The sequence below is a fragment of the Hippopotamus amphibius genome, chromosome 6, assembly GCF_030028045.1.
Source record: "Hippopotamus amphibius kiboko isolate mHipAmp2 chromosome 6, mHipAmp2.hap2, whole genome shotgun sequence".
NCBI classification, from domain to species: domain Eukaryota; kingdom Metazoa; phylum Chordata; class Mammalia; order Artiodactyla; family Hippopotamidae; genus Hippopotamus; species Hippopotamus amphibius.
Window position 1 is genome coordinate 108658838 of NC_080191.1, and position 26385 is coordinate 108685222.

The window sequence follows — 26385 nt, forward strand, 5'->3', positions numbered from 1 at the left end:
CCCTATGAAGCTATGTAATTAACAGAAAATGACCATAAAACTTCAGTAATGTATGGCTACTTTCTCAGCTCTCTCTTTTGAGCAGTGATGAATGGCTTCCTAAAGACAGATGGACAAAAGCTGTAATTCAAGGGAGTAGAGCCCATGAACTCCAGAGTCCCAACTTGCTACCCACCTTCTGTGCTTTGGCTTTTCTATGAATACTCAAACTTCTGTTTCAGATGACATTGGGGGCTGCAAAGAACTGTGAAATGGAAGTAAAAGGGGCCGTGGATCGGATCCTTGCTACTCACACTGTGGTCACAAGATCAACAGAAACGTCATTACCTAAGAGCTAATTATAAGTATTGAATCTCAGGCCCTCCTCAGTTCCCATGGGATTTGTATGTAGGTCAAAATGTGAGGGTCTCTGAACTATTTTTCTAAGGACACTATACATCCTAAAACCTATGACTGTACATGTTAGTTTCCCAACCTTGACTTTTCTGCTGGCTGATTGCAGTGTTTAACAAGGACTAACCATGGTTATAGCTAAAGGCTTATTTTATTGAAGTTTACTGCCTGTTTGCAATAAACACATTACCTACATTATTTAATCTTAAAATTATTGCTTCTGAGATGGTATCTATTATACAGGTCAGTGATTCTCAAACGCGGCCTGCAACAGAAGCCCTGAAGGACTCATTAAGACACAGATTGCTTGGCCTAACCTTCGCGTTTCTGATTCAAGAAATTTGAGGTAGGCTCCCAAGAACTGGATTTACCAAGTATTCAGGTGATTCTGACTGGAAGCACTAACAGAGAGACCCCAAAAAGAAGTGTCTGGCAACTGCACTACCTGGGCCCACATCTCAGATGCAGGCTAATTCTTCAGGCTCTTTTACATCTTTTTCTGGGCAGTTCTAGGGGTTCTGTCTGTGCTCCTGTCTTCCCCACAGTGGTCACTGTTCATTTTCTCCTCCTATCTAAGGTCACGTGTAAAAGACAACACACTTGCCCCACCTCTCCTCCTTGATATCCCTAAGTCTTACATCTTTTGGCTTTGATGGTATCAGAGCTAAGTACTGCAGAGTGATGGGTAATCTGTGTGTAAGAAACATTCCAGAAATCTCACACATCCTCACAGTGTATTCCCTTGACTTTTAGTCTAAGTTTTAATATGGAATTAAATTCCTCTTAAATTCTTGGAGCCCTTTATGTTCAAATAACTCAGAGTCACTTCAGAGGGAAAAAAAACTAATTAAAATTCACATTTTTGTATGAAAAAGGGATTGGTGAAATACTTTCACGTACATTGCCTCATTTGCTTCCTTCAAGAAGCTTATCGAATAGGTAAGATTAATAACATAATGCCATAAATAATTAGAAGGAACTGGAAACAAAGTAGCAATAGAAAAATTAGTCTTGGTTTAGGAATATTCTCCTTATAGAGGAGCCATATTTCCATCTTCCTACAAGTTCAAACAGGGCCTTACACACATCTCAAAGCTAGACAGTAATTGTTAGTTATTTGTGTGTGTGTCTATTATATACACACATATACATATAATTTTATTGCTTTATTTACATAAATATTCCTCAGTAGAAAAGAGTTATGTTCATACCGGATTTTATGTAAAGAAATCAAGTGTTAGATGCTTGAAGTAACATCCCCAGAAATATGAAATAGGCAAAAAAAAATTTTCTTAAGTCAACAATTAATCGTAAGAATTCATGCTTAATTTTCTTCTCCTCTAGGGTCTGAATAGGAATTCTTTCCATAGAAGACATATCTTTGAGTATTAGGTATTGAGTATTAAGTAAAAGATAAATATTTTTAATTTCTTCCTTCAGGCCGCTAACCCAATTAGTCTGATAACACACTTAATTACACAAGGGTAGAGCCAGTGGTGAAGACATGCCTCAACAAGCTTGCTGTGAATCCACATATTAGTTTTTAAAATATATTTAATATGCAAAGAGGATCATCTGGAATAAAATGTGAATAAAATATAACTAGCAGAGGCTTTAGCATCCTCTGTGCTCCAGTCATGTGAATATGCAGACCTAGCTGATCACGTGTAAAGTGCATCTGGGGCTGGGCTCCCTCAGGAGACAATTCCACTGAACACTGAGCCTCCTGGGAAGGCTTATCTCACAGGGACGAAAGTCAGCCCTCTGGGGGCACTGAAGGGAAAGAGCTATTTGAAGTTTACATCTATTTACGTGGCTATCCACTAACACAATTTAGTTACAGTTACTTTTAACACTTTTGTCTTTCAACTTTCAAACTAGAATTAAAAGTGCTTACCCACCTCTGCTAAGGTAATACAATGGTTTTATCTCTAGGTTACTGTTAGCAATAAGTTTCATACTTTCTTATGCTCTCTTATGAATCCTTCTGACTCAAAGTGAAGAGCTCTCTTTAGCACTTCTTGTAAGGAGGGTCTAACGGTGATGAACTCCTTCAGCTTTTATTTGTCTAAGAATACCTTTATCTCCCCTTAATTTTTGAAGGATACTTTTTCCAGGTTCAGTGGTTTGGATGGAGGTTTTTTTTTCTTTTTAGTATTCTGAAGATACCATCCCACGCTCTTCTGCCTTTAAGGTTCCTGTTCAAACCTTGTATATGACAAGTCACTCTTCTCTTGCTGCTTTCAAAATTCTCCTTAACTTTTAACAATTTGATTATAATGGGTCTCCATGTGGGTCTCTTTAGATTCCTCTACTCTATAATCCAGCAATTCCACCTCTGAGTATAGATCCAAAGGAAATGAAGTCAGTATCTCAAACAAATACCTACACTCCCCTGTTCACTGAAGCATTATTCATAACAGCCAAGATATGGAAACATCTTAAGTGTCTGTCCACAGATGACTAGATAAAGAAGATGTGGCATCTGTGTGTGTGTGTGTGTGTGTGTGTGTGTGTGTGTGTGTGTGTGTGAGTGTGTGTATAAGTTGACCCTTGAACAAAACAGGTTTGAACTGAGTGGATTCTCTTATACGTGGATTTCTTTTTCAATAAATACATACTATAGTACTACAGGATCCACAATTGGTTGAATCTGCAGATATGGAACCACAGATATCGAGGGTAATACAAGGATTTTAGTTATTTATTTTAGTTATTTAGTTAGGATTTTCAACTTCCTGGGAGGTCAGCACCCCTAACACCCTCGTGTTTCAAGTATCAGCTGTGTGTGTATGTATATACACACATACACATATACAATAGGAAATTATTCTGCCTTGAAAAAGAAGAAAATCCTGATATTTAAGACAACACGGATGAAGCTGGAGGATATAACACTAAGGGAAATAAGCCAGACACAGAAAGATAAACACTGTAGATCTCACTGATAACGAAGAATCTAAAAAGGTAGAACTCATGAAAGCAGAGAGTAGAATTGTGGTTGCTAGGGGCTGGGGGATGGAGGAAATGATGGAGAGATGTTGGTCAAAGAGTACAAAGGTTTAGTTATGTGGGATGGATAAATTCTGGGCATCTGATACAACATGGTGACTATAATTAACAATATTGCACACATGAAATCATCTAAGAAGATGGCTCTTATTAAATCTTAACACACACACACACACACACACACACACATACACACATACATACACACACACCAGGATAACTATGTAGAAGTGATGAATAAGTTATTTAGCTTGATTCTGGTAACCTTTTCACACATTTATACAATACACAAAAACATCAAATTGTACACCATAAATATAAAACTTCTATCCATCAAAGATATCTCAATAAAATTGTCTTCAAAGAAAAGAGCAATTCTTAGATAGGCCCCAGCACACATGGACTTCTTTCTAGAGAAAGAAGATGTGAATTGAAAAACAATATAACATCTAATTTTTATTTCTTAACCCTACACTACGGAAAATATGACAAGGGCATCAATCAGTCATTGGCACAATTGGCAATTTCATTGGGCTGGGGCACCATTGGAGTGCACTGGAAATAGGACTGGAAATATTAAATACATGACACACGTAACCCATCGTTTATATTTCTGACACCTTCATTAACCCTTTAAGATACCCTTTCTCTTACTCCTACACGAATTAAATTTTAAGGTGGCTTCCCACTTTCCCCTTTCTTTTGCCTATTTTATAACTCCCTCAACTGTAGCTATTCTACCAGTGAGGGTAAAACCCAGGTCGTAGTAGTACAAATTGAATCTGTACCTAAGTCAAACTATCAGCTTTGTTACCCTCCACTCAGCTTTTCCTCTGTTCAATTTCTTAACATCAACCACACTATTCTAAACAAACAGGGTACAAACAGGGTTCTCATCAAGAACCTTGTTAATTCCTCATTCAGGCTGTATTCACTATTGTATTCTTCCTGCTAGTGACATACTTTGCACCAATTGTCTTTGTTAGAAGACCTTCTTTGGAACTGGAAAATATTAATTACCCATTAGAGTTACTATCGCATACACAAGTGTTTTTCAAAATGTGTTAAGGAAGTTAAATATTCTTTTATTAATTCTGCTTTGATTCTTCTCCTTTCGAAACCATAGTCTTCTCACTCATCGATGAGTTCACACAATCCTCTGTATTGCTGTGCTTCTACTGAGCCACTGAAATAAAATCTTGAAATAAAACCATATGTGTTTTTTCAATACCTGTCTTCTCTCAAGCAACATCTTGAATTGAAATTGATGTTCATGCATGTTCTCCTCCCAAGGTTGGCAAATTTCAAGTAACCAGTTACTATGTCTTGCTCTTATCTTTGACTTCAACCTTGTACCTGATACAGGTGGTTGCAAATGAGGAGCACGTACAAAATATGTCCTTTGTCCCTCTATCTGCATGATGGTATCTTCCTCAACCGGATATAGTCTTGGCACCATTTCGGTCCCCAAGAAGGAATCTAACCTCAAATAAAATGTCAGTAAGCAAAGTTGTCTATACTAAAGATTCCAGAGGTGAGATATAAGAGGGAATTACAGCACATATTACAAAGGTAACAAATTAAAAATTCATATCAGACACATCTATTTCCTCTATCTCTCTTATCCTTGACCCCCAGCCAACCATTCACTTTCGACCCTTTTGGTTTGTAATCCCCACATCCACTTGCTCCTCACTTTTCTAGGATTAGGCTGAGCCGGTCAGTTACGTCCCAGCTTCTAACTGCAAATCAATACATGTAAATTCATCAGGATGGCCATCAAACAGTGAGCCCTACATTTAAGGCTACCGCGGACCAACCTTAGAGATATTCTCAAATTTTGTTGGAAACCTAAGTGATGGGGCCCTTTTTTCCTACCTCTGTAAGTTTCCTTCTTTGTGTTTAGATTTCGTGTTTTACCACATTTTCATCCCATTTCCTTTACATCTTCTAGATATCCCCCACCATTTTACTCTTCTCAAGTGTGCAATGCTGTTACGGATTTATTTACTTTTGTTCTCAAATTTCTGTGTGTCCTGCCATTGCAATTTTGAAAACAAGGAGAAGAAATATATATATCTGGGCTGCTATTTATGAAAATTACTTACTTCTCCCTTATTTAAAGACTTAAAATTAACATTTTAAAGGTCTATTTAATGATTACTCTATTGTACCATCTTAAACACACACACACGCGTGCACACACACACACACATGCACTGCTTAGTGTTTTTGAGGAACATGTACAAAATTTGAAGCATGACCCACCTGGGGTGGGGCTATAGAAACCATGAAGCAAATTTAGAAAGGATTGGCCTCCAAATGCAAAATAACCTTTTCAGGAAAGTTAAATTCATACCTAAAGTAATCCTGTCTCTATTACGTAATAGCACTGTCACCATGGGCAAATTACTTTTAGGGGAAATAGAATGGAAACAGAAGAAAGGTGAAAAAGACATACTTTCAAACTTAGAAAAGTGGGAAGATGTTTATTTTTCTAAGATTGGCACATAGAGAGACACGAGGACTGGAAGATGTTGCTATTGGAAGTGGGGTAGTGACTGAAAAAGGCAAAAGGTGAGTAAAGAAGAGGTCGTTCTACCCGTGCTAAACAGATCTGAAGTTCAGATGGACAAAATAAAAATTATTCTGCCCTCCCAGTTTATACCACCATTGCTACGAGCTCCCAATTCCTGCAATTCTTCACATGTTCCCAAATATACACCCCCATTATACACATAGGGCATCACAACTGGAAATCTCTTCTACCTCAAATAAATTCTGTCCTCAAACCAAAAGGCATGCATTTAATTTATGCTTTTTTCTCTTTGAGTTTCCCTTAATGGTCATTTCATCTAATTTTTCTGGATAACTGTGGTCATGAAGAACCAGAGTACACTTTTCTTGGACACAGTGGCATGGTCTCCAGACAGGGGTCAGCCTAGATTATAAACCTCGGTTTGTAAAACTTCACCATTATCCCAGGAAAGAGGGGTTTCTTCAGGCCATAGACTAGATAAAGAAATCTCTGTGTTGAAAAAGATGGTATCCTTCAAAGGAATTAATATTAAGTCCAGGTGAAACAACTAGCTAGTGATTAGATATCTATCCCTTTGGGAATAATCAATGTGTTTTCTCTTAGGGAGAAAGATAATCAATAACCAAAGCCAGATACCTACTCAAAATTCAAACATGGTAAAATCAGCATTTGTTATTTCTTCCCATATTTTTATCCCTCAGGGATAAAAAGAAACTTAGAAGACTCAAACAAGAACAAAATATCTTATTACATAATGTTGGGCAATTTAGCATCAGCATTTTTTATCGCCTCCCCTTGGCTGAACCTTCTAAAGGATGTGGTCAATAAGACAGAAGTATGGGCAAAGCAATATTCCTTACTGCCAAATTGCAGTATGTCATATACTAATATGGACACAATATGATTGAGAAAGCAGTTTTCATTACTAAATAAAATGATCTCAAAATCCACAAATGTACTGGCAAATACTAATTAGTGTACTGACGTTCTACAAAAGCATGAATGGTACTTAGAGATTAAAAGATGAGACAAACTTATACGTAAATGAAATATATATATATCTCATTTACATATATATATCAAGGCTTGAGGCATCAGAAAATTCTATGAAGCTACTTTGTTTTTATTAACTACCAATGTTGCAGGAGAAGGAACATCTTGTAAATTGAAAATCTACTGACGCTTTTAACCCTCATCTGGGATAATCAATGGAAGAGAAAAGAGAATAGATCAGCGAAAGCTAGAAAGTAAAATTTTATTTAGCTTCTCTGTTAAATGAGAGAACATTTAATGCTAAGAGGATAGATAAGGGTGACAATACTCTAGATTTATGTGCTACAGAACAATAAGCACCCAAAGAGTCTAGGATACTGTGAGATAAAACTGAATTATTTTAGAGCAGTTTCAGCCCAACAAAACTAGAAAACCAGGCTTAATAAAATAACTCAAATATGACAACGACATTGTGTATAAAATAAAGCTGCCACAATAGGTCAACTCAATCCTTCAACAAGCGTTAACAACAGCTTAACCACGGTGAGCACCGAAACTGAATTAAATTAGTTGGCCACAGACGCTTTAAACACCCTGAAAGTTATACCCTTTTTAATATGTATTGAAAATGCTCTTATGAATAAAAGAAGCATCTTATTCTAATGTTCAAATGTCTGCTTTCTGATAAAACCCCTTGCAATACTTCATTTTCACATTTCATTTTACACTTCATGATAACGTTAAGGTTTTTCCACTTCAGAATATATCGCACCGTTGGAAAGCACAATGGCGAATGTGAGTGCAATCCCAACATTCAGCCAGAAATCTCAACTCCAGCATTAATTCCTTTATGGTAGTATAAAAACATGCGGTCATGAAAAGGTGATCATCTATAAGCACTCTTATGCCATAACACATGTAATATTGTACATACAATATTGTTTATTCATATTTATTTGCATACCTGGTAGAATGGTGACAAAATGATTAGAAGTAATTACCTTTGTAGGACTCTTGTTGATTTTTGTTTCGTTTTTGTACATTTATGAACAGCTCAGACAGGACACTATTTTTATCATCAGAAAATAATCATCATTTGCAAAATTTACAGTCCTCATAAATATAAATTCAAAGACCTTTGCAGTTTGTGTTGGAATTTCTTAGGTTTATAGTTTTTGTGAAAGGATGAAGCATGGAATCCCTGGAATATGATAAATTCCACACATTTAAGCAACTTTAAATTATAGAATACCCTTCTTTCACTTCTATACCTCACCTCATCTTCAAACATAAAAGTATTTCTAGAATAATAGAAAATATACAGTGATAAATTACACTGCACAAAATATCCTCAGCAGTTATGCTAGTGAAGAAAATTTAAGGAAACATCAGTTTTATTGTAATAATGTAAGTTAAGTGCTTTAAACATGACATAAACTCAATCACATAAGAAAATACCCAAATATATGGCATAATTTTGCTAACCGTAGAATGTAAGTCAACCATGGAGATGAGTGTGTTGCTGATAGCGTAGACACGGAAAACTTTACAAATAAACTGAGTTATTTGGCAAGTCTTTTACTCCTTTTGATTCTTGGCTAACTTATTTGTAAAATAGATGCAATAACCATTGCTTTGCAGAACTGTTGATTGGGGTTCAACAGATGATGTATATAAAACACCTGGAACGATAAATACTGGTTCACTTTTTGTTCCCTTGGCATTGTTTTGTGACCAAAGTGGGAGAAGTTAACTGCATGCTGCCCACAAGCTTACTCCCCAGACCCGTTGGAACCAGAAGGTTGATGATGCTGATGCCCACTTACCTCATCACCAACCAATCAGAAGAATGTCCCTGAGCTGACCACACCCTCTCTGAACCATTAATATAAAATTCCTATGAACTGGAAGGTTGAGATTGCCATATATACATTACTAATAAGAAAAAAATGTATCCAATTGCACATTTTAAATATTTGCAATTTATTGTATGTCAAGTATATCTCAATAAAAGTTCTTAAAAAAATAAAAAATAAAACTCCTCACCACCCCCTCCAAGTTGAGACACACAGTCTTGAGGGCATTAGCCCACTGTGTCCCCTTGTCCTGGTAAAGCAATACAGCTATTCTTTTCTGCTTTACCCAAAACTCTGTCTCCGAGATTTAATTCTGTGTTGGGGTACAGAGACGGATTCTGCTTCAGCACCAGCTTAAAGAAAATCAACTTGAAATTGAATCATGCTGTAACTTAAGATGATTTTACCTAAATGTCAACAATAGGGAAAAGATTTTCCTTAGGAGATTCAAAACAGAGACTGTAAAATCCATATTTTTAAACATGACTTAATAAGTATTAATACATTTGCCTCACAAGTCCATCTTGGGTCTATGGAATTTAGTAGTTCTTCTTTACTTTCTGATGACTATTTTTGTTTTTTTACATCTCTTTGACTGATAAGATCCATGATTAACTATTTGTCATAAAAAAGAAAGAGAAATAAGGAGTCCCTTCTGTTAGAATATTCCAGCTCATTGATGCTAAAACATACAAAGCAAGATAGAAATAATTCCCAGTTAAAAAATACTGTTTTTCCCCTTCTCATTATGGTAGACTTGAAGCAAATTACAAAATTATATTTGTCTTCAATCCCGATTACTAGAACAGATCAAAATTCAGTCTCATTTTTAAATGTCATTAAAATTTATATAAAATATATCTTATGGATGAAACATGAAACATCCAGCCAGACCACAATACTGTAACTCTTTGGAATTGCTGTTGTTTTTCAGCTCTTCTAAATCCTGAAGCAGTATTCCACCTTTCCCTCCCTCACCACTCCACGATTTTTCTAATAACCTTTCATTTTTTTCCAAAAGTATATATGTGCTATTTTTAAAATCTGCTTACTTCTAAATTCAACTTATACTTTTAAAAAGCAGTCTAGGACTTCCTAGGTGGCGCGGTGGGTAAGAATCCACCTGCCAATGCAGGGGACATGGGTTCAAGCCCTGCCCCAGGAAGATACCACATGCTGCGGAGCAACTAAGCCTGTGTGCCACAACTACTGAGCCTGTGCTCTAGAGCCTGTGAGCCACAACTATTGAGCCCATGTGCTGCAACTACTGAAGCCCATGTGCCTAGAGCCCATGCTCTGCAACAAGAAAGGCCACCTCAATGAGAAGCCTACGCACCACAACGAAGAGTAGCCCCCACTCACCACAACTAGAGAAAGCCCATGTGCAGCAACGAAGACCCAACACAGCCAATTAAATAAATAAAAAAAAAAAGCAGTCTAAAGTGATTAAACAAACCATGAATTTTCACCAGCAAATTTAAACAATCTGTACATACTAATAGATCATATGTTATTGGTTAAATCACCTACTTGAAAAGATAGGTATTTTTTTAAAACGAATTGCAATGTTACTAACCAATTGAAGCCCCAACACGCACAAAACGAACATTAAAAAAATTGTTTTATATAAAATGTAAAAGAATGCCCATTTCCAAATAACTATATTAAAGTCAGACATCAAGAAAATCTGTCATCTTTTTCAAATCATCCTAAACATCCCGGTGGGTCATGATCATAAATTTTAAATTTATTAAAATTTAAGCAGAGACAAACAAAATTTCCCCTTTTCTCTCAAAAAGCTGGGAGATATTCTTTATTTTAATGTACTATGCTGATAAAGTTTTTATTTACTGTTTTTCCTGGTTTTAAAAATAGAGATCAGTCTATTCTTTTATTTCCACATCTGCAGGTACACAAACAACTTGATGATGTAAAATTGAGACTATATCTTTAGAAATACTTACCACTGTCATTTTTCACCATTCCATTGGTGAGCTGTTTTAATCTCTTTTGATGTGATTTGCCATTGTAGTGGATTTGGGCTTGAGCAGCCGAATTCAGCTGAATGTTACACACGTTGCACAAAGTGAAATTGTTATGTTTCTTTTCTCGTTCTGGTTTTTCTTCAAAGTCATCAGGTAAAAACTCAGCCTCACTCTCTCCATCTTGTGCACATGCAGAATCTAGGGGGGCAAAGAAAGTTATAAACAAGCCAGTCAAGACTCCTGGATTCATATGACCATTAGGGATGTACCTTTTTGAAATAGAGTTTTGATCTTTTCTTGATATATGCCCAGGAGTGGGATTGCTGGATTATAAGGTAACTCTATTTTTTTGTTTTTAAAGGAAGCTTCATACTGTTCTCCTTAGTAGCTGCACCAATTTACACTTCCACCAACAGTTTAGAAGCACTATATATACATATACAATGGAATATTATTCAGCCATAAACAACAATGAAATACTGCCATTTGCAGCAACATGGATGGACCTACAGATTATCATACTAAGTCAGTCAGACAGAGAAAGACAAATATCATATGATATCATTTATAGGTATAATCTAAAAACTGATCTAAATGAACTTATTTACAAAACAGAAATAAGACTCACAGACATAGAAAACAATCTAGTTACCAAAAGAGAAATGGCCGGAGGGATAAATTAGGAGTCTGGGATTAACAGATACACACTACTACATACAAAATAAACAACAAGGTCCTACTGTATAGCACAGGGAACTATGTGCAATATCTTGTGACAAACTATAACAGAAAAGAATCTGAAAAAGACTCTGACATAAACAGTGCTTTGCTGTACGCCTGAAACTAACACAACATTATAAATCAACTATACTTCAATAAAAATCAGTAAGTAAATATAAAAAATAATAGGATAAAATAAAAGATTCCTGGATTCCTTCATATTATTAAATCAGGTAGCAAATAAGCATTGTCCTAGACACTCAAATTCAAAATTTCCATTTCCTCCCATTTTAGTAGGTTGCTTTCATTCTGTACATTACATCTTTATATCTTTCACGGGATACAAATGGCAAATGTTTCACTATGCTTCTTCTATGTCAAATACTGTGTTAAATGTCATGTTAAATGACCAACGGTTAACACATATTATCTTATTTAACCATCATAACAATAGAAAAAGAAACAATGAGAAAAACTATAGTTTTTCCCGTTTCATAACTAAGGAAGCTAAGGTTTAGAAAACTTAAATAGCTCACCTAGGGTCATGCACCTAATAAATGGTACCTTTGGGATCAGCATTTGGTTTTATTTATCTTCACATCACAAGCTCTTGCCATGCTCTTTACTAAGTATTAATGTATTAGATATTTCCTTTTTGATTTCAACAATTGAATAAAATTCTCTTATTTTCATATTCCTTACCAATTAAGTAAAATCACTTACATTTGGATGGACACATCCTACACATGCAAAAAAGCTACCATTGTTTCAATAACTAAAAATGTTTTATACCTCAAATACAAAAGAGGCTCTGAATACCCAAGAGAGCTTCATAATCAGGGTGCAAGAAAGTATGACAGATCTAAGGATTATTTTGGAATACATTATTTTTGGATAAACATAAGCTTGGTATGCTCAAATCTAAGAGAAAAGGGCAACTGACAACTGCAGAATCTCTGACCTTAAGAAGGTAATAATTAAAGTAACTATTGCAATATATATTTTACTGTTTATTTATAAATCACTTAAAAGAATACTGGCTCCTTTCTAAAATTTTTCTGTGCTTTCAGGACAAAGGACTCTGCATAATTTTTACAGTCTAGATATGATTTCTCCATTCCATTTTTCCAGATTCTTCAAAGACCTTTTCGTAGTCTTTGGAAATATCGGCAGAGGAAAACAATTATTATTTCGTTATTTTAGCATGTGTTTATTAATCGCCTACTGGATGGCAGGCACTCTCCTTGGTGCTGGACAAAAGCTGATGAGCAAGAGAAGAGTGGTCCTGCCATTATGCAACTTACTGACAATGAACACGGGACTTGGTATCAGACAAACGAGATAACAAATAAAATAATTTTGACAACATATAAGGATTAGTTTGTCAGTAAAAGTTTAAAGATAATGTAACTATTAACTCAAGCCAAACACCTAATACTTGAATCTCTTAAAGGATATTGAAGTATCCAATTTGCAAAGAGAGTAAAAGCTTTTAAATATATAATTCATGCTTTCTGGTGGACTCATTTATTTAAAATATGCTAACGTCTTTTTAAAAAGGAAACTATCTTTCTTACTCAGGTAGCCATTAATAGAATAATATTAAATATACAATTTAAGTGCTGAGAGTTAAGAGAAAATTTATAGGCCTTGTCAAATTATCACATAATTTTTAGTTAAAGGAAACTATATAACTACATTTATTAGCTTTTCCTATTTCATATAAATAAATTTAGATATAATACTACAGATTGTATTCAGAATGTTTCAAAACTTTTTTATTCCAGAGTTAATTTGTATTTTTAAAGCCTTTTGTCTCAGATATCATTAAGTAATGAAAAAGATTAAGTACATGAAGATGCATTTAATCACTGTGATATTCTATAGCCAATAAAAACAGGTTGGGAAAATTTTATAACATGAAAAATTATTTCTATACAAGTTTAAAAAAGAAAAACAACATACAAATTTACATATAATATGTTTCCAACTATGTAAAACACAAATAAGACTTAAGAAAAATATTAGTAGTAGTTGGTTCTGAGTGATGAGATTTAGCGTTGGCTTTCCTCCCCCTTCATTTTTTCCATATTTTCAAAATTGTACCTAATAACCACTCATTACATGTATTATGAAAAGATAAATCAATATATTTGAAAGAAATAAGCCAAAAAAAGAGCTTGTACTAACCTACTGAATGAATGTTTTTTGTTTATCGGAACTAAGCCAAACTACACAGACAGTCCCAGTATACAAGCCCTCATGACACATCATTTTTGCAAAATATATGCATATGTTTAGAAAGAAATAGTTCCTTCCTTGATTATTTCCACCTTGACCTATAAAATAAGAATGTCTGCCAACAGTTTAGCAGGGAAAATACTGAAGACATTTCCTTCCAAGGCTATAAGATTTATTTGCTTACATGTGAGGAGTTCCCTGATCATGAAAGAAAATGAAAACTATGCCACCTGAGTCAGAATTAATTTTGCATTGGGAGGGGGAGGGGCAAGGTTAAAAACTCTTATCAAAGGAAATAGAAAGTAAGATATGTTCATAAACTATGTGGTATTAACTGTGGGGAAAAAGGGAATCTCAAATTAATTCTTTTTTTAAATTAATTTATTTTTACACATTTATTTATTGGCTGCGTTGGCTCTTCCCTGCTGCACACAGGGCGGGGGCTGCTTTCACTGTGGTGCACGGGCTTATTGTGGTGGCTTCTCTTGTTGTGGAGCACAGGCTCTAGGCGCGTGGGCTTCAATAATTGCAGCACATGGGCTCAATAGTTGTGGCTCATGGGCTTAGTTGCTCCGCAGCATGTGGGATCTTCCTGGAGCAGGAATTGAACCTGTGTCCCCTGCATTGGCAGGCAGATTCTTAACCACTGCACCACCTAGGAAGTCCCTCCAATTAATTCTTGTAACTGGGATGTGACATCACAAAGCATGTATAGATTTTGCAAGAAAACTGCAGTGTTTCAAATGGTACTCTCTGAAGCGGGAAGCAATATGTCTGAGCAATGTTTACCCCTGATATGGTTTAAGTATCATTTAAATGCTGAAAGGGAAATTTTGCTCATTTAAGTTGTATCGAGAAAACATTTAAGGTCATCATCCACAGGCTCTTGGCAACTGGCTTGAAACCCAAAATATTTTATTAATTTATCCTTTTCTCCCCCCACCAAACCTCCATGCCCAGAAACACTAAGATGCAATGAAAGTGTGTGGCTTAATACAACAACTGGATCCAGACTATGTAACATTCCCCAGTGTGTATCATGTAAAAGATTTAAGGACTAGAATTATCCTGGGAATGATTATTGTAGGAATCAGGTGTTTGTATGTATCTTTTTTTTTAATTTTGTGGATGTGGAGCTTAATTTAATCCTACAGATTCACAGAAATAATTCAAAGGCGGCATCTATTGAGAACTTGCCTGTAACAACCTATATTAAACAATGTCTCTGAGCATAACTTGAGAAAAATAACACTGGAGACAATATTTTTTTCCTAGGAAGCAACACGGTTCTTGAATTTGATTTCTAGTACATTGCTCTGACTCACTTTACAGGCTTCCGAGATAAAAACTGAACCATCATCACTTGTACCAAAGCATCAGGTTTTGGTATCAAGACTGTCCTAAAAAGTGTTGATTTTCTCTTCCCTGTCCCATCCCAGGTTAACAGGCCATATCCCTGGTGGGCCCTAAGTTTGGTGTAACCCAACTGATTAATAACTAAAAGCTGGGGAATAGACACAAGAGCCAACTGAAGGAGCTCTCCATAACTATGGCTAAATAACTAAATATATTATTGGATTATAACCCAAAGTATAAAATACATATCAGTGAGCACATACTGATTAAAAAAAAAAAGGAAATGGGGAAGAAGATACAAACCTCCTATACAGGAGTATTCCAAATAATTAAAGAGATGCTCTTCCCTCAGGGAGGGATGGAGCTTGACTCCCTATCTCTTAAGTGTAGGCTATATGCCTGGTGGCTTGCTTCCAAATAGTGCAGTATAGAAAGAGAAGAAAAAATCACTCTACAATGGAGAAACCTGACCAACACTGCCTAAGATGTGTAACCAAGGCTAACAACAGCGATATGTCATGTTGATGACCTGTATCCTCGATACGATGTGTTGAGACAGTTATTTTCACCTCTGCGGTCTTCTCACAAAAACACACAACCCAAGTCAAGCCCTGAGAAAAACATCAGACAAACCCCAAATGCGGAACATTCTACAAGAGATTTGACCATTTCTCCTGAAAACCATCAAGGTCATTAAAAACAAGGAAAGACAGAAATTATCACAGCCCAGAGGAGCCTGAGGAAATATTAGGACTAAATAAAAAGTGGTGTCCTGCACAGAAAACAAACTTATGGTTACCAAAGCAGAAAGGAAGTAGGAAGGATAAATTAGGAGCTTGGGGTTAAAATATACACACTATTATATATAAAATAGATAACCAACAAGGACCTATTGCGCACAGGGAACTCTACTCATTATCTTGTAATAATCTATAATGGAAAAGAATCCAAAATAGAATATATCTGTATCTATATATGTCTATATATATGTATATGTAATATGTATGTATAACTGAATCACTTTGCTGTACACCTGAAATTAACACAATATTGTAAATCGAATATATTTCAATTAAATTTAAAAAAACAACTGACTGCACAAATAGAAAAAAAAAATGTGGTATCCTAGATGAGATTCTGGAAAAGAACAAAACAATTGGTTTAAAAAACCTAATAAAGTCCAAATATAGAGTTTCAGTAACATTACTATTTCATTGCTGGTGACAAATGCACCAGGTAATCTGTCAATAGTAGAGAAAAGTAAGTGGATGGGGTTTGTGGAACTCTGCTAACTTGGCAACTTTTCTGCAAATCTAAAACTATTCTAAAATAGCAAGTTTATTTAAATTGAATCAAAAAGTGAGGGACTAGTTGAGGACGATTCTCTCTCTCTCTCCTTGACCAATGCAACAGAAATTTCTTTAGAGCTTCTGTACTCTGGGAAAGAACGAAGACGAAAGCTTCTCTTCTCTTCATCCTTTGCTCATGCATCTCCACAGCAGGAAAAGTAAAGCGTGTACAGGCAGGGTGAGGGGAAGGATCACTGCCTCACGTGGGGCCTGCCATCTTGACTCTGTACTTCAAGTTGGCTGAGAAGTACATTCTCTTACCTTCTTGGTAGCTGTATACAAACATAAAGTGTACAGGTCTCACATCCCTGGATTCTCCAGCTGCCCTGCATGTGACTTGGAAGGAAATTCAACGCAGAGGGGAAAGGGTGGGAAATCCAATATGGACCATAGCTTCAAGTCATTTTATCTAAATCAACTTTGCCAACAAAATAACTAACCTGCCAACTCAACAAAAATCTAACACACCTCCACTGTGTCCTCGTGTCTAGTAACGATTGGTTCCAATGAAGATGAAGGATGAGCTATTCACACACACACACATACACACACACACAGTGTTATTCAACCAGTTTCCATGTAATGAAGAATCCATAAACTTCATTTTTGTTTAGTATTTCAACTCTATCACAACAATCAACAACCATTAATATAAAATTTAAAGTGTTTAAAGGTGTACATATTAACTAAAAACCAAACCCAATTTTATTGAATGGAAAAGTTTCCTTACACATAATTTTTTTGTTTTGTTTTGTTTAAGAACTTTTATTAAGATACAATTGACATACAATAAGCTGCATATATTTAAAGTGTAAAATTTTTTTTTTATTATTAGTAATGTATATATGGCAATCCCATCTCATCCCCCCCAACGCCCCTGCTTTCCCCACTTGGTGTCCATATGTTTGTTCTCTACATCTGTGTCTCTATTTCTGCCTTGCAAACCGGTTGATTTGTACCATTTTTCTATATTCCGCATATATGTGTTAATATATGATATTTGTTTTTCTCTTTCTGACTCACTTCACTCTGCATGACAGTCTCTAGGTCCATCCATGTCTACAAATGTCCCAATTTCATTCCTTTTTACAGCTGAGTAATATTCCAGTGTATATATGTACCACATCTTCTTTATCCATTCATCTGTTGATGGACATTTAGGTTGCTTCCATGTCCTTGCTATTGTAAATGGTGTTGCAATGAACATTGGGGTGCAAGTGTCTTTTTGCATTATGGTGTTCTCTGGGTATATGCCCAGTAGTGGGATTGCTGGGTCATATGGTAACTCTATTTTTAGTTTTGCAAGGAACCTCCATACTGTTCTCCATAGTGGCTGTATCAATTTACATTCCCACCAACAGTACAAGAGAGTTCCCTTTTCCTTACACATAATTTTGATGTTTTATTTCAAAACTAGCAAGCCAGGTTCCATTGTTTTGCCCATGATTGGTTTTATCCCTCGTTCTCAGATTTGCTCCCTTGTCAAAATGGCAAGGCTCCGAGATCTCCAAGAATCTTGAGGTTCTACCATAATTTGTACTGACAATGAAATGACAATAAATGACATTGGCCAACAGGCAGTTTAGAGCACAACAAACCATATTTTAAAAAGCATTTTACACATGACCTATAAAGGCATACAACTGTAAATAGCATAAGTAAACTAAAATTTCTTGTTTTTGCAATGGTTTCTCTTGTTATTGAATATTTTTAAATGAGGTAAATAGGGATTTATAAGTGTAGAACACATTTAGCACAGGCTTGCTCCATAAACGGTGGCAGAACCAATACTAAACAAAAACCCCCCTGAGGAATCTTGGTCTAACAGTACATCTAACAATATTTTTCATCCAGATGAAAATAAAATAAAAACTCGAACTATAGATACTTCATGGTGATACAGGTGAAAAAAATGACTAGGTAGATGGCAACTAACTATTTAGTAAGAGATACAATTTATAAGTTCATTTGATAAGATACTTTAATACTTTGAGTTTTAATAGTATTTATACAGAGGGTGGTAAGTGATAAATTTTGCCTATTTCTTTCAAAGTCAGTTTCTTTGAGAAAATGAAAGTCAAAGTCCAAATATTGCCCAAATGCATGACAAAATTTTTTCTCAAAAATTATCTCTCTGAAAAGAGGAATCTACTGATATTGAATGCCTTATAGAGTCTAATATTAAGAGCTTTCACAATTAATTTATTATGAAAATATGTTTGGGGAGTACACATCAATCTATACCATTTCAACAAAGGGAAGTTGTACTTTGTATAATCTGTAGAAATTCTTATAAAGTTTGTATTTCTTATGCAACTTTTCTCAACTGACTCAATAAAATGAAGGTAGAGAATGTAAAAGATTTAGTCATTTTTTATGAAGCTATGATCTCACAACTGCCACTGTAAGAAGTCATTTTGAAGAAACCTTTCAAAGGGGATCTTAAAAATTAGAAAAAGGCTGTGGAGATCCTTAATAAGCATTTTTGGAGTGAAAAAAATATGTACTACTGTTATGTGATTGGATACTGGTTACTTGGAACAAAATTTCTAGAGACAACACCATAAATGGATTTTAAAAGCACTAATTTAATTTGAAATTATTTAGCAAAAAAATGATATAACTGCTAGGTATTTTCAAGGTGGTTCTAGTAATGGTAAAGACATTATTGCCAAAGGTGTCTCTGCAGAGTTTAAATAAACTTGCTGCAGGAAATTAAAATGAAAAATGAAATGTTACAAACCAATATTTTAAAATCTGATCCACATTTTTCAAACTTAGAGAAGAAAATTGGCCATTCTTTTGTCTTCTTGTTAGAAAAAAGGAGGGATTAACTTTTATTTTATATTTCATTGTATTAGGATTCACATAGTATAAATCACGTTCACATATGCACATATAAATATATATATGTATATATATGTAACATTTTGATTTCTCACAGCATATTTAGCATATAATACAAATATATATATGCCAAATATGCTGTGAGAAATCAAAATGTTTCATTAGTCAATTTTCCTCTATTTTTAAGACAAATTAGAGAAAAAAATCATATTTCACTATAATGGTCAAATACTAAATATATATTATATGGTATATATAAATTATATTTATACCATCTCATCTTTGAGAAAATTATAGATCACAGCACTCTTTCACACTTCACTTTTAAAAGTGTAAATAATCCATAGTTAATGCTATAAAGTATCGATACCAGGAAAGTAAGAAAAATTTTGCATTGATCTCACTCCCCACTAGAGTGCAGTGTGAATTAAAAATTAAAACCACAGTATCAGGAGATTCCCATAACAGTAGGCATAAAAATAGCATTAGTGTGATTTTGTAAATATGTGATACATACACACACATAGATATATAAAATATTCAGCTTTAGTGGCATGTAGATACAGTATATCTAATGAATTCTGTGTTAACTCACCAAAATATACCTACAAAAATGTCCAGATAAATTGGAGGAAAATCACAGAAAAGCTGACAAACTAAATCAATCATCATAAGTTATCAAATTTTTTAATAAGCAGTAGTTGTTTTATGTAGTCTCCTGACAAATACCATTTTGAAACTTTAAAAATGAGGATATTTAAATTAGTAATATCTACCTTTTATAATAGGAAAATAATATTATGGAAAATTACATGAGACAAATCAAGATTAATAGGTTGGTATTTCAACTAGTTTTTATTACATCATGGCATCAAACCAAATTTGTCAGTCTCACTAAGATTATAGTTTTCAAAAGGTGATGGAACTCTTACTAAATAGTCAAAGATTCACATACAAAATTAAACCAGGAGTGGCAGGAATAAATACAGAATGAAACTTTTAAATGTATTCCTTTCCCTTATTTAAGCTGCACGCTTTTAATATTGTAAACTCAGAATCAGAATTTCTATTTTGAAACCTCAGATAAAGAAAATTTTAACCTTACTCTTTAAGAGACCCATCATAAAATCATGGCTAGTATATCTTTGAGAAAAAACAGGGGCTCATAGTTTAATCTTAAAAACAAAGGCAATTCTTTTTTTTAAGGTCATTCTTCAATTAGAACCTATATTCAATAATCAGATATATCTTACATTTCAGTGTAATTGATGTTATCTTTCAAAGTTTCCAATCCTATGAAGAAAAAAACTGTATTATTATTTGCTACAAACAAGGTGCAAATAGTTGTTTTTCTTATTTTGGAGAATCTCTTCTTGAATTGATCATGTTCTCAGGGCCTGCTTGGCAAAACATGACCCCCTGGAATTTCTGCCACCCAGTGTCCCTGTCATCCTAGCAGGGATATTGAGAATGAATTATGAGCTCTTGCGTTCTCAGGACATATTTTTTCCAAAGCTACTTTAAATATTAATCCTGTTCCCTTCAGAATGCACCAAGTTTCTTTTTGCTTTCATCTGTACCCTACTTTGCAACTAAAACAGCTTATATAAAACATAAGAGTAGTTTGCCCCAGAAAAACTTCTGAAGACCTAAATTAGAGAGAGATTGTTTTGGCTTATATCTGGTGAAAAGTTATATCAAGGAGTCACTGAAAAGTGATTGGACAGACATAGTTTAAGCATCTTTTCTGTCTAGCACTCTTGTAGGCACTTAGGATATTAACACACCCCGCAAGCAAAATCCTAGTTCTCCATGGAGTTTGAGAAGAGGGTGAAAATTTAGGCTATACTGACTTTGGAAAGACTTTTGATAATCAGTTACCCGCCAAGGAAGAGTAAAACTGTGATGCTTATTATGATTAATATTTGGGGTTGCCAATTCAGCATGTGAATGACTAAGTTGTTCACTTCTTTTAAGAAACAGCTTTGCTTTCTCTCTCATTCTTGGTGCCTAGAGCCCCAGGATTTCTTCTTCTTCTTCTTTTTTTTTTTTTTTTTTCTCATGGACTCTGTCTTCTTAAAATATATTTTGATATTTTAGTGATTTCAGCTTTCGTCCCTGCCTACTCTTTTTCTCATATATACATTTACTCATGATATTACCTGCATCCAGTTTTTCCCATGAGCATTCTTAAGAACAACATAATTAAGTTCCATGTTTCCTTTTGTATTTTTTCCCCCTCTCAGTATCAGAGGAGTAGAGCAGATACTATTGATGGTATAGAACATCTTAGGCTGCTTGAGAATATCTTCTCATATCAAGAGAAAGCGCTGTGAAAACTGTATTTATTCGAGCTGGGGCAGACATAGTGTATGATGATCCCTAGTATTTCCACTTCGTGGTAGTCAAATCTTTGCAGAGTCCATTCCCCTGAAGAACCTGTAACTTGCATCTACAAAGAGAATATAGAATAGATGATGGGATGCAGGTACTTACAGAGGCTTATGTTACATAAGACTGTAGTGCCTATTTCGTGAGGAGAGACTCTCCATCACTAGCTTTGAAAAAGCAAGCTGCCATGTTATGAGCTTCCTTACAGAGAAGACCACCTGTCAGGGAGCTTAGGGCAGTCTCTGGCCAACACCCAAGGAGGAACTGAGCACATGCAGCTGAATGTTACCAACAGCCTTATGAGTGAGGAAGTGCTTCCTTCCGCAGTCAAAACTTAGATGACACCAGAGCTCAGGCAGATATCTTGGTAACCAATTTCTAGAAGACTAAAAGAATTAATAGCTTTGCCACAACCTCCCTTCATCAGCTTTCTTATTCAGTATTTCATATACCTATTTGCCCTAAGCTCTCAGATGATGTATTTTCTTTGGAGCCATTTTGCTCCAAAATTCTTAAACCCACACAAAGTAACTAGTAAGTCACTGAGTAATCTCACTTTGAGTCAGAGCATTTTAACTAGCCACTTAGATGATATTTTGTTTAACTTTTCCCTTTTTGTTCATCAGCTGCAAGCTGGCAGAGGGCCCAGATAAGCAATGTCTGGACTCCTGATGTGTTCTTTTTAGCCATTAAGTTTGCTGTGATAATGTATAATGTCATGCAGCAATTAAAAAAACCTAATACACCAGTGAACTCTTCGGTATTAATAGTAAAATCGGGAATTGACCCAAATTTCCAAGGAAATCTATTTGTTCATCAAGGAAAAGTTCCACGACAGCTTACCACCTAAGCTTTTTAAAAATGGTTTGTCTCTTTTTCTTAAATGGTTTGAAACATCTCAGCTGTATCAAACCTCAAACATATAAAGCATAGTAGAGTAAAAAACAGATAGACAAAGAAATTAATGATTTCCCTCGTGAAGATCTAGATCACCTGATGTACATCCCTGCCAGACATCACTAATCAATGACAACATCCTTTCCTTCAAAGACTGGCTTTGGTTTCACATCCTCAACACATCACTGTAGGAATCCAAGAATTGTTCAAATTTCCCAGTTGTTCAGATTTGCCATTTTCTATACTAGATACTAGATACATTGACCAATATATCAGATTTGACTTAGAGAAAAGTAGAAACCCATCCCCCCCCCAAAAAAAAGAAAAAGAAAAAAAAGGAAAAAAAAAGAAAGAAAAGGAACTATGCAGTAAGCAGTTTTCACTATAGTACCATTTAACATATTTTTCTATCACCTGAATTATAAGCTTGAAGATGGTTACTTGTTTGCAGAACTCACTAATCCTAGACCCTGTGAAAAGAATCAAAATTTAAAAAGACATTGTTAAATTATAGCAGTTACTATAAATTAAAAAGTAATACAGGGTGGTAAATTTAAGACAGAAAATAACTATATAATAGAGGGTTTTTTTTATATGTAGAAGAGTTTAGTTAAGATTTCCTTATACTCAAATTGTTTCTCAAATACATTGTATTCATATTTAAATTCATATTTAAACAAATAGATACATGAAAGATACGTCTTAGAAGAAACGTGAAATATCATTAAATGGTAGACAGTAGATTATAAATTTAAACAACAAGAAATTAAGTTTCTTAGATCTAAAAAGAAGCCTAAGAAGAAAGTTAATAACATTCTTTATATATATATATATATATATATATATAACATTCTTTACATATATATATATATATATATATATAGTGGGCCAAAAAGTGCCTTCAGTTTTTTAAGTAAAAGTAAAAGACACACTTTTCATTTTCACCAAGAACTTTATTTTTTGAAGCTCTTTATTGGAATATAATTGCTTTACACTCTTCAAGAACTTTATTGAACTGTGTATTCACCCTTTCATTCTACTATCTTCTGCCATTTTTCAGGCAACTTCATAATTCCATCTTCCCAAAACATTTTATCTTTTTTGAGCAAAGAACTGTTTCAGGTGTCTTTTACAGTCTTCCAGGGAATTAAAATTTTTTCCATTAAGAGAATTTTGTAAAGACCGAAATAAATGGAAATCTGAAGGTGCAATATCTGGTGAATACGGCAGATGAATCAGAACTTCCCAGCCAATGTGTAACAGTTTTTGCCTGGTCATCAAAGAAACATGCAGTCTTGCATTTTCCTGATGGAAGATTATGTGTTTTCAGTTTACTAATTCTGGACGCTTTTCGTAGAGTACTGTTTTCAGTTGGTCTGGTTAGGAGCAGTACCTGTTGGAATTAATCGTTCCGTTTTCCGGAAGCAGTTCATAAGAGAGGACTCCCTTCCAATCTCACTATATACAAAACATCACCTTCTCTGAATGAAGACCGGCCTTTGATGTGGTTGGTGGTGGTTCATTTCACTTGCTCCACAATCTCTTGATCTCTTCCATTCCACGTTGTTGTGCAGTATCCACTTTTTGTCACCTGTCACAGTTTGTTTTAAAAACGGGATGTTTTCATTAGTTTCAGTAGAGAATCCCATGCAGAAATATGGTCAAGAAGGTTTCTTTGGTTTGACTTATGTGGAACTCAAACATCAAAGCGATTCACATAACCAAGCTGGTGCAGATGATTTTCAACACTTGATTTGGACATTTTGAGTGTGTCGGCTATCTCCCACATGGTATAACATTGATTGTTCTCTATTAATGTCTCTATTTGATCACTATCAACTTCAACTGGTCTGCTTGACCGTGGAGCATCGTCCAGTGAGAAATCTCTAGCATGAAACTTCACAAACCACTGTGACACATTCAGTCATTCACAGCACCTTCTCCATACACTGCACAAATCTTTTTGTGCATTTCAGTTGTGTTTTACCTTTCTTAAAATAGTAAAGCATAATATGCCAAAAACATTGCTTTTTGTCTTCCATCTTCAATGTTAAAATGGCTACATAGAAATTCACCAATTTTGATGTCTTTTTTTAAATGCACGCTGATATGACAGCTGTCACATACGCTCTAACAAAATCGTTTCAAATAAAGTTAAAGACTACTAAGTGCTACTAGAGCCATCTTAAGGAAAAAACTGCAGGAAACTTTTCGCCCACCCAATAAAATACTACTATTAAAATGAAAATTCTGTCTATTTCTACTAATGAAAGAACAATGATACATGAGTTTAAACTACAGCATGAAAAATTTAGGCGACACAGTATTTACTCCTTTAAAAAGGAAGCTTATCGGTTGGCTTTTTTTTTTAAGCCCTTTATTGGAATGTAATTGCTTTACACTGTTGTACCAGTGTTTGCTGTACAACAAAGTGAATCTGCTGTATTTATACATATATCCCCATATCCCCTCCCTCCCGTGACTCCTTCCCACCTTCCCTATCTCAGCGCTCTAAGTCATCACCCATCATCAAGTTGATCTCCCTGTGTTATGCAGCAGCTTCCCAATAGCTATCTATTTTACGTTTGGTAGTGTGTATATGTCAATGCTAGTCTTGGTTGGCTTTTTGATTTTCATTAATCCAGGGTAGTTAAAATTAAATCCTGTTAAAGTTAAGAGAATGGGTTCTGCTCTTTTCAAGTGCTTTGATCTCCAGAGAATGAGGTGTTTTAATAACAAGGAATCTTCCTAAAATTAAAATTCTTATAAAAATATATTTGTATTCCACATTGATATATTTTCTTTAAAAATAGTTTTGCAGGCAAATAAACTATAATTCCCCCTTAAAATGTTGCTTTTAAATTGAAATGGAATTCAGCAAAGTATTGGGTCTTAGGGCTATTATTATTGTTTTCACCTTCTTTGTAGTTGTTTTTTATTTTAACTCAGTTTTCAACAATGTACATATTTCACATTTTTATATTTAGCTTTTAAATTAAAAATGTTATTTAAAAGACATTCTAATTTTTAATTAGGCTAAGGTTTTGTTTAAAAGATGTGGGGTACAAAAACTCTAAGTTTCTCTTTTCAATACTTAGAATTTATCTAAATATCAACTCCGGTTCTCTGGCAAATCCAAAGATTATTTGAAGGAGTTCTGATCATGAATTTATAGTAGTCGTATAAAGAGCAAGGCTCATCGACGTGTGTTAATCCTAACATTTTCCAGGTGTTTGGTCTCCAGAAAATCCTTCACCCCTGTGGCTCTGTTTCCTTACTTGCAAAATGAGGGAGGTTCCCTTCTAATACCACAAACTGTAGCCTAGTTGAGGAAGTGACATCTTACACTTACGTTGATGCTACCATTATTGATGGTGCAACATGGCATTTTGCCCTTAGAATAATTTTTAAAATCTGATACGTGTTTGGATTTTAAAGGTTGATAAGCCATTTTCACAGACATTTTCTCACTTAATTTTTGCTCTAAAATGATGCCAGATCTCAAATCTTCAGCAATATATTAATTGATAAGACTTGCATTTTATTGACAGATTTCAGGATTAAACTCTCAGAAGTGAAATACTCAAGCAAAGCCTTGATGGCCCAAGAATCAAAAATGTGAAAGTAGACCAGAGACCAGATTGCCATAAAGTCTCTTCACACTCCAAGATTTTATAGATTTGTGATTCCATGTATCTCCAATTTTAACATTTATGGCACTGCTATGTGGCTATTTAAAAAAAAAAGAAAGAAAGAAAAAAGTCCTTTCTTTTATCTGGCTTTATTCTAATTTTTGAGGTATGTTT

At 34.8% G+C, this 26385-nt stretch overlaps 1 protein-coding gene across 1 annotated transcript in view; it reads right to left on the bottom strand.

The window, feature by feature from the left end:
- ZNF385D (zinc finger protein 385D) overlaps window positions 1–26385 on the bottom strand; it is an 891886-nt gene that overhangs the window by 665920 nt on the left and 199581 nt on the right. The window contains exon 2 of the mRNA XM_057738317.1: window positions 10758–10976. Within this exon, the coding sequence (XP_057594300.1) occupies window positions 10758–10976 (219 nt within the window). The remainder of the gene's footprint in view (window positions 1–10757; window positions 10977–26385) is intronic.